The 9,805-nt window shown below is 35.1% G+C and overlaps 1 protein-coding gene across 2 annotated transcripts in view; it reads right to left on the bottom strand.

Annotated features, from left to right (window-relative positions):
- Window positions 1-227: 227 nt before the first annotated feature.
- Window positions 228-9,805, bottom strand: part of ATP2B1 (ATPase plasma membrane Ca2+ transporting 1) — a 65,548-nt gene continuing 55,970 nt past the window's right edge. For both annotated transcript variants that reach the window (XM_003783365.3, XM_003783364.3), the window contains one exon: window positions 228-3,486. In XM_003783365.3, coding sequence (XP_003783413.1) covers window positions 3,461-3,486 — 26 coding nt within the window. In that variant the 3' untranslated portion in view covers window positions 228-3,460. The remainder of the gene's footprint in view (window positions 3,487-9,805) is intronic.

Genomic DNA, 9,805 nt, shown 5'->3' with positions numbered 1-9,805 from the left:
TTATCAACTGTGCCCTCAAGGGTTGAAGATGATGGTGGGTAGGAATAGGGACTGTGTAGCCACTCTGGCAAGAGCATGCATATTGGAACACTGATTCACTGTAATACAACCATAACATTTCAAGTACATTATAGAATTTTCATCAATTAGATTTTTAAAATTTCAAATGGAAAAAAGTAATTCCAAAATCTAATGTTCAAATCAATATTCAAAAAGTTCAGTCCCCATTCAGAAACAGATAAACAGTATATTTATTAAATGAGTTAAGACAAATAAACTTTACAAATAGACAAATAATAAAAGGCTCAGTGGCTAAAATAGATGGTAAGCATCATTGAAAGAAATCAACACCGTCACGGTATCTCAGTTGGCTTACACGTGTAAAAAGAAATTTTCAAAGAGCAATTTCACAGAAATGAAGCCAGTTTTTTTTTTCTTATAAACAAATCACCATTTCTTGGTTCAAAACTGACATCTGTTATGAAAATTACCATATCACATATTTGTAAGATGACAAGGAGTAACTCATCTTCAAAGTGCAAGTAAGTCTATTTACAACCACAAAAAAGGCAATGAGGAGGAGAAAAATTTTTAAAAAATATACAAAGATTAAAAACATTTGGGATGCAAAATTAAACAATTTTTTGGTTAGAGGATAAAAGAGAAAAAGTGATTGAATTACAGATTTCAGCTATACATACTATATAATGGGATCCAAGATCTTTAACAGCTTGCTTGTATTTTTTTTCTACTTACATAATGCTCTGGAAATTTCTGGTAGAAATTACAGTGTCTCAAAGAGAGAAGTACACACTAAGCATGTCCTGTTACTACTTCATGGATGTCATAAGACCCGTTTATGGATTAGAGTTGGTGTAAAAAGCCATTGCCTTGAGTTGAAAAATGAATACTGTAAAAGCTCAATACAAATCCTCGAAAGCACATGCACTTCTAAATCTTTTGGTAATTACATTCATATTTAAGCATAACCAAAAAAACAAACAAACAAAAAAAAAAAACAACTGAGAACATTTCCCTTTTCTCTGTTCCCTATGCCTTGCAGGCTCTCCAGTTGATAGGGTCAATTTTTAGAGTTGAAAGGGTTCTTCAAGATAGAGTCTAGTCCACCACCCTCATGTAGGGTAAATGATTTTCCCAAGCTCATGCAGCACATTAATGGCAAAACCAAGACTAGGAACCAGGTCTTGACTCCTAGTCTAATATGCTTCCCAGCATATCATGCTACCTCTTTTTACAGTATAGTTTGCTATAAATACCTGATGAAGAAATATACAATTACAAATGCTGACAGGGCCAATGTGTTTCTAAGACTTGCAGAGGATTACTGCAAAGATTTGATGGAGAGAAAAAGATTTCCCCCACCCACCAAAAAAATCAAGCACCATCAACTAAATGTTTCTTTGCTGGGTCAGCACTCTCACGTGTAGAAAGAAGCAATCCTCGTAAACTTTATGTCAGCCTGAGGATCGTGTATCTGGTGAAATCTGGGCCCTAACACAACGCTAGTTTCTAAAGGGTAAAGACAGAAGCAAAAAAGGGAAGGTAGACAAAAAAAAAAAAAAAGACAGCGCTAAAGCATTCAATTGGCTGAGAAATCGGCATTCCAGCATACGGTTAATTACTTTTTAGAACCTCTTCATATAATGTCATTTCCCTAATCTGTTATTTGGCCACTTCAGAATTAACTTAAGTGTATGAAAGATAACTGTGGTCATTATCTTTTTTTTTTTTAAACTGTGAGAGTTTTTTAGATAAACTAAATTCTATGATGAATATGCCAAAATGGCAAAACTGTAATAATTTTCTTAACCTATTAGATTACCACCAAGGAATCAAAGTGTTATTTCATAGGGCTGTTACCATCTTGAAATTTATTCCAATTGCAGTTAAAAGAAAAGACTAAAGCACTCTATATGCAGAACTGAGTAAGGAAGGTGAAATGTCTTTTAAAAAAACATTGCCATGAATTTATTTAATAAAAGGGCATATTTATTTATGTTTACAAACAGGTTTCAAAAACAAAAGGAAAACATGTATGCTTCTACTTATTAACCTTTTTCAAAATGCCAACAGCCCTCATGCTCTATGAAGGTCTCTAAGGATTTATTAGAAAAATCAATACAGTTCACTCACAGTTCACCAAGACATTACTGAACTAACATGTTTAGACAAAAACAAAAAGGACTAAGGTTCTCTTGTAGTTTGATAGTTTGATTTAATTTAATTTGCCTGAAATAACAAAAGCATTTCAAGCATCTTTCATTATGTAGTTGATGTCCTGCATTAAACAATCTACTAAATTCTGAACAAAAGGTTATTAGCAAGTTTTCAAAAATTTTAAAAATTAAACAGTTGTTTCAAAACCATTAAGTAGTAAATGTATTTAAGAAACTAATTAGGACAGATGCCATAACTTCATTAGAACACCACTGCTCATGTTTTTTTGTTTTGTTTTGTTTTCTTTTTTTTGTTTTTTTAAACAAAGCATTAGTGTTATCTATTTGGCTATTAGTATTAGCAATTTATCTACAATATTTAACAAGGTAAATTGTAGGCAAAAATTTAGTACAGTTTCAATAGAAACACCCCCTTTTTTTTTTCCTGAAAATACAGCAGTATTTGAAGGACTAATTTTTCTCTGCATCAGTTATAAGGAAGCTTCCCATCTATGAACAGGAACAAAAAAAGTATCTACAAACCTTGTAAACAGATCTGTATCATTTATAAACATAAATAATCCAAATTATTAACAGCCAACAGCAGAAATAAAGTATCAATTCAATGATCCAGGGCTCTTTGTCTCGCCCAGCTTACTCCTCCCTCTCTCCCAGCAAGGACTGAGATAAACTAAAGCTCTGATAATAATACACTGTTCAGGACCACTCCTGGGTACTACTGATGATCCACGGGTCACTAACGCCGAGTTACTGTTTATCTGTCAGTTCATTTCTCCCACCCCCCAAAAAGCACCCTCAGTCTGGCAGAAAGCTTTGCTTTTTTTTTTTTAAAAAAATAAATCTACATTCGTACAAGTGTGTCTTCTGTTGAAGTCCAAAGACAAGAATACTATCTTGTCTGTCACAAAATGTGAAAAGACCCAGTTTCGATTTGTTTCTTTACAATGCAGCTAGTGTATTAACATTCAGCTTACAATCAGAGTGATGTTTCCAAACTATGTAGTGGGCTTCCTGGGGACGAAGAGGTAGCAGACTTGTTCATTTCTATGGTAAGGTGAATTCCGCTGTCAACAGCATTGTTATTTTTGTTGGGAGAGGGTGGAGGACTGGAGTTGCGTTTTGTAGGAGCATCATCTTCAGCATCAGTGTCATCAATAAGGGGGATATGAGGCTCTGAATCTTCTATCCTAAACTCAGGATGCGTCATAAAGTTGTGAATTGAACTTCTGGTTTCCGGTTTTTCTAATCCTTCATATAAAGAACTACGAAATGCATTCACCACTCGAATCTGCAAATATCAGAAAACAGACGGATATCAGTAGACTATTAACATGACTTAAAAATGATTCATTTATGAGTCTGAATCCACAAACAGCTAGGTATGAGTGAATCATATTTGCATGTAATGCAGTGGAACTTGCAATACACTGTAAAAAAATGAATATTTTAGTAGGACACTACAGAACAACAAAATCACATACTCTAAGAATTAAGAGGTATAGAATTCAAAGTAATACTAAGAAAATCTCATTGTCACTGGCTAAAAATTTAATAGCCATTTTATAGGATTTTTTTCCCTGAGAACAAAATCAAACAAAAACAAACATAACAAAAACTTAACCATACACAAGCTCAGCTGATTTTTTCAAATTAAAAAAAATGTATTTTTGAAAACAATTCAAATAAGTTAAACAAAGTCAAGCACAAAGGGTTACTATTTATCATGCTAGGAATTAGGGTGTCATTGACTATGAAAAAGCCAAGCAAATATATGCTGAATGCCACAATGAACTCACATCTACCCCACGATTCCCTTAATTAAAAATAAAAATAAAGACAAAACCCAAATAAATATCTATAAAATGCCATTAAACAGCTATAAATATTTGAGTATATGCCATTTAGCTATGAAGTGTTAGTGTTTTTCTCTATAACAGATTAAAACTTAAATCTGGAAAGATTAAAAACAAAACAAAACAAAAACCTTTGAGATTCTTTTGTGAAAAATTTACCAGGTGAATTTCTTCCAAGAGGAAGACACAAAGTTTAATGTTCTATTATTTTTTACCCTTAAACAGCCCAACCATTCACCTTCCTTCTCAGAAGTCTGCTGTATGAATCAAAGAGGTTAATGCACAGTCAGACTCAAAAACATGACAGCACATGCTGAGGTTAGTGCCGTTCCGATTAAAGGGAGGGGACAAAACCTAAGTGCACATCACAGTACAGCAAGTACTATGTATACCAACTCAAATACATGGCTCACTTTTGTTTTCATTCTAATAAAGCCTATTCAATAATGAACACATTGTTTACTCATAATATGAAGAGAAGTAACTGACAGTTTGACATTCTATGATAGAAAAAAGATTATAATGAATAAATTAATACATTTCTTCAAATGAACATGTTGAATGTATTTTTTGAAAATGTAATACAGAGTTTAGGGCCATGTGCCCAACTTCTGATCGTCACCTCACCTCTTCTCAGTCCAGCCCTGCTTGTGAGCTGCTTTAGTTTACACCCACTTAGCCCTTTATACAGAGGCTGCACAGCCAAATGAGAAAGAGAGGTAAACATCCAGGTCAATTCTAGCTCTTCTATTTAGTATCCAAGGGCCCGGTCAAACGAGTTTCTTCAATTATTAAATGGAAAATAATAAAAGTATGGGCCTTACAGGGCTGTTGTGGGAGATTAAATTAGTACACTACAGACTTAGAAAAGTGTTAGCTCACAAATATCAATGCCAGGGCTTCTCACATGTTAACGGGGATATAAATTAGCCTGCGATCTTGTTGAAATGCAGATTCTGATCCAGCAGGGGCCTGAGATCCTGCCTTTCTGATAATCTCTGAGGTGACACAGATGCTGCTGCTGGTGCACGGTCCACCCCTGGAGCAGCGAGCGTCCCTTCCACCTTGTCCTACAACTTGATCGCAGGCTATTTCTTAATTCTACTCTACTCACTTTAGTTCCTTAATTCAACCAAAGAACATCAGCAAATAATTTTCAATTTCTTATATTCCTCCCCCCCTTTTCCCTTTACTAAGATGTAAAGCGTTTCACATCTGGAACATACATAATGCTAGCACTAAATATACCATTATATTGGGTGGTGCCTGTGGCTCAAAGAAGTAGGGCGCCGGCCCTATATGCCAGAGGTGGCAGGTTCAAATCCAACCCCGACCAAAAACAACAACAAAAAAACCATTATAGTAATTCATTCTGTGTTTTACTGTTAAGTATTACAATTCACATTTTATATGTGGGACACTTAGCAAGTATCCAGTTCTAATAATAAAGTTTAAAAAGCAAAAAGAACTTTCTAAAAATAAAATCTATTGGTGTCAGCAGCCAGTAGGCACAGAGAATACAAACTGAAGATCACTCAGCAAACCTGATGGGTGATCAGAGCGTTCAAGATGGCCCTGAAGCTGCTGCCTAGTTGACCAGGTTGTTGGTACTGTTGCCAATGGAAACAGAGTTAACGTGATCTGCTGATCTGCGGGGTTTTCTTTCTTTTCTTTTTAAAACAATATGAGTGTACAGGGGAGCAATGAAGGGGCAAATAAATCCACTTTCTGAATATGTCAGACTTAGAAAATATTTACTATATAGAACTCAGAAGTTAGAGACTTGGCAGTCAGCAGAGCTCTAAGAGGTTCAGAGTATAAAGACTGAGCAGGTGAGGGAAACAAGTGTATGGGTATACACAATTAGACACACACACCATGGCAGGTAAAACCGGAGGAAATTCCTTCTTACCAAAACTTCAATTTTGGTGTAAGTTTTTTTTTTCTATCTGAAACAATATTAGAGACATTTATTCTAAGCACTAGGTAAGTACTGAAACTAAGCAACTGGGAGGGTGGATACACAATGTCAAGCAGCTCTTGATTAGTACTGAGGAGTCTTGGAACCCGGGTTTCCGGGCTCTTCATTCCAGGTTCCTGGGAAGTCAGTGAAAGAATATAAACTTACTTTATCACTAAACTTCACTAGAATAAAACATTTTCTACAATCAAGGTTATTAGCTAATGCTTCCTTCTGCCTCCTCTACTTAAGCTACTTGACTGTGGTTACAGTTTCAGCACCCTAAAAGGACGGCTCAGCAATAGAGCAATGCACTTTTCAGGTTAGTTCTCAGCTGAGACACATAATAAAATCTAGATTAACCAGGAATCATCGAACCAGGTATGTTTTACTTTCTCCTTTATAAAGAACATAAAAGACTCATGACTGAATCACGACACTCAGCTAGCTTGCACTTGCTGTGATCTTTATTACCTTCTACATGTAAAATTCTCAGAGTACAGCAGTAATTCTGAGGAAAATAATAATTATGAGCACAATACTTCAGGTAGGGAGGAAACTATATTAACACTATGAACAATTCAGCTTAAATAGAAACATAAGTGACTCTAATTACCCATTCTTGAAATCTAAGCCTCACTATTATATTCAGTTTTTAGATTTCTATTCATTATCTACTAAAACCTACTATATATGACATATACCTTCTAAAATTACTAGAAATAAGAAAAATTCAATAATTTTGATGTCAAAAAGTTTTTTTGAAAATTATTCAACAGAAGGGAAAACAGAGAAAAACACTGCACGAAGCATATTAAGTAAACAAAAAGCCTAAGATGATTATTATAATCATCAAGTAATTTTAAGAACCTAAATTATCAAGGTAAACAATATGTTAAGAAACAAACGAAAACACGATCATATACCCTGCAAAACTACTCACTTTTCAAAATACCTAACATTTGATAGCAGAAAGGAATAACACAAGGACATAGTTCTAAAATATGATTTAATCGTTAGGTGATTAGTAGACTGCCCATTTCTGCTATTAGTATTTAACATTACTTTTGCCACATGCACTAACTTAAAAAGAAATGCAAAGGTCAACTAAAGGATACTTTTGAAAAAAAAGGAACACACTAAGTTGTCTTCTAAAGTTGGAAATTCATATACTGAATTTTCTCAAGGGGAGACCCACCTGTGTAATGTCTTAATTATCTGGAGCAAGCGGGGGGCAAACTTTGTCTGTAAAGAGCCATAATACAGGAAATACTTCAGGTCTTGTGTGGGCCATACTGTCTCTGTAGTAACTACTCCATTTTGCCCTTCTAGTGCAAATTGCTATAGGTGCATACTATAATAAATGGGCATGGCTGCATTCCAGTATAAATTTATTACCCCAAATAGATGAACCAGATTTGGCCCATGGGCTACAGTTTGCTGACCCTTATCCTACTAGAACAAATTTTCTCTCCATTTCTCATTTCCAGGAAGACTTAGCAATTTACTCAGCAAAAAAATTTACGAATGGTGAGGACTAAAACTAGAATGAAGTACTTCATAAACAACAACTATAAAGTGTTTTCTCTAGAGACCTTTAAGAGTAAAAACCTGACTAATGAATGAGGGAAAAAAGATCTCTCCAGAGATGTTTCAAGTCTAGCATATACCAAAGTTGAAAGATAATTATTTTTCCTTCTACTAGGCAAAGCAAGGACTCTAAATAAAGGTCAAAGAAATCTGACTTTCACAGGTATTTCTCAGACTATTCTACATACATTAGGGCAGAAACCCATTAAGAAAACAAAACCTTACTTTAAATGTAGGAACATTATTTAAATTAACTCTGCCACTCTATAATGGCTGATGTTGATTAGCACCCAAGACAATGCTCCACCAAGCAAGGCTGAAAGATATTTACAGTTACTGCAATATAATTACTGCAACTATAGTGTATAATGATAACCTCCCTAACAAGTTAGGATTTAATCCCTGGATACTCCAGTCCAAGAGCGTGGGACACAGAATAAAGAATTAAACACGTTATACTTGAAGCAACAAATACAAACCTTCTTCTGCCTCTCTCTGAAGTGTGCCCCTTCTTTCCCCAAGTGGAGCGCTATCCATCTGGCCACATGGGCCCAGCTGCATACAAACCCATGCGTCAGAAAAGAGCCTGAGGGGAGTGTGCAGAGTGGGGGTGTGTGTACATCTTAAAAAACATTTTATGATTTAACATGGAGCCTGGAACACAACCAGAGAAATATGGTATATATAGTATACCTCAGCACATGTCACTTCCTCCAAGTGACAATTATTTAAAACATTGCTGAAATAAAAATGAATAGAATACACACTACCCATGAGATAAACTTGTCAAAAAATTTTAACATGAAGCTAATCACTAGGAAAACACCCAGACAAATACAGAACATACAGGCCACTTTGTAAAGACAATGTAGACACTTCAAAAAAAAAAAAAAAAGGTCAATTGTCATAAAAAATAAAGCAGGGAATGTATCCAGGTCCAAGACTGAAGAGTCAGAACACACACTGTCAGTGATCCTTTTTGGGATTCTGGATTTAAAAAGTTATAAAGGATGTGGGAAAAACTAAAGAAATCCGAACATGGACTGTATACTAGATAACTGAAGGCATCAATGTTAAATTTCTTGGGTGTGATAACATAGTGTGATTATATACAGGGCTTCTTATTCTTAGGAGGTACATGTCGAAGTATTCAGGGATGAAATGTCATGATACTCGCCACTTTGGAATGGCTCAGAAAGAAGTGCATGTATTAATATATAGATAGCTAAAGATGCCTTCAAGTATTAAAAAGTGGCAGATCCGGGTAAAGAGTATTCACGTACACGTACTAATACTTCAATAGCTCTGTAGTTTTGAAATTCTGTAAATTTAAAATTCCAAAGGAAGGGCCGATAAGGACGCAGTCTTTGGCTCCCTTTACTTTCTGTTCTTTGCTTTCCATTAAGGTATCACTGCTCATTAGCCAGGGACAAGTCATTTAAAGTCCAAGTCAGTTTTAGCACCTATCAAATGGGTCAGTTCTTAGCCTGCCTGTTTTACAACACTGTTAAAAAATATTAAAATTCCTTAAACAAACAGAACAAACAAGCACTAAATAAACGGTCTACACTATTTTCTCTCTTAATTTCATTCTCTCGCCAGCTTTCCAAGGTTCCTCCCTCTACTCCTTAACTGGCTAAAGACCAAATGGGAAAGACACTTCTCTGTCCATTACAAGGCTAACTTTACTTAGGCAAACTCAGGAGGTTTGGGGTTGGGTTTTTAATCCCTACAATATACTGAGAAGCCACCATAATATCCAAAGACCTTAGTTTGCAGTAAGATGATATGGCTTGTAAATATCAAAGAAAAGCTGTTATTCTAGTCAATTAATAAAAATTACAGTATAGTATAATGGTTCAATAATTAACCAACAGTCTGCTTTCCCCATTCCTTCTGAAAAATAACAGAACATTTCTTACATACAATGTAGTTTTAAACTAAATTGATTATACAAATGGGGGAAAAAAAGCCATAAATAATACCAGAACGTTGAGGTTTAAACAAGGAATTGCCCCTCCACACCCCTAACACTTTCCAAAAAAAAAAGAATTCAAAGCAAGGCAAGCAAAGTTCGGATTAAGAAGGCAAGCAACTGGCTATGTATACCGAGAACTTTACAGGTAAGTAATTTATTACCCAAACTGGAAGAGGTAAAAGTCAAAATACTAAACTCATTTTTAGATTTAAAGATGCAATTTCCT

This window comes from Otolemur garnettii, unplaced genomic scaffold, assembly GCF_000181295.1.
Source record: "Otolemur garnettii isolate 467f Iridium unplaced genomic scaffold, OtoGar3 scaffold00007, whole genome shotgun sequence".
In the NCBI taxonomy this organism is placed as follows: domain Eukaryota; kingdom Metazoa; phylum Chordata; class Mammalia; order Primates; family Galagidae; genus Otolemur; species Otolemur garnettii.
The sequence above is the reverse complement of the archived record's forward strand: the minus strand, read 5'-3'. Positions and strand labels throughout refer to the sequence as shown.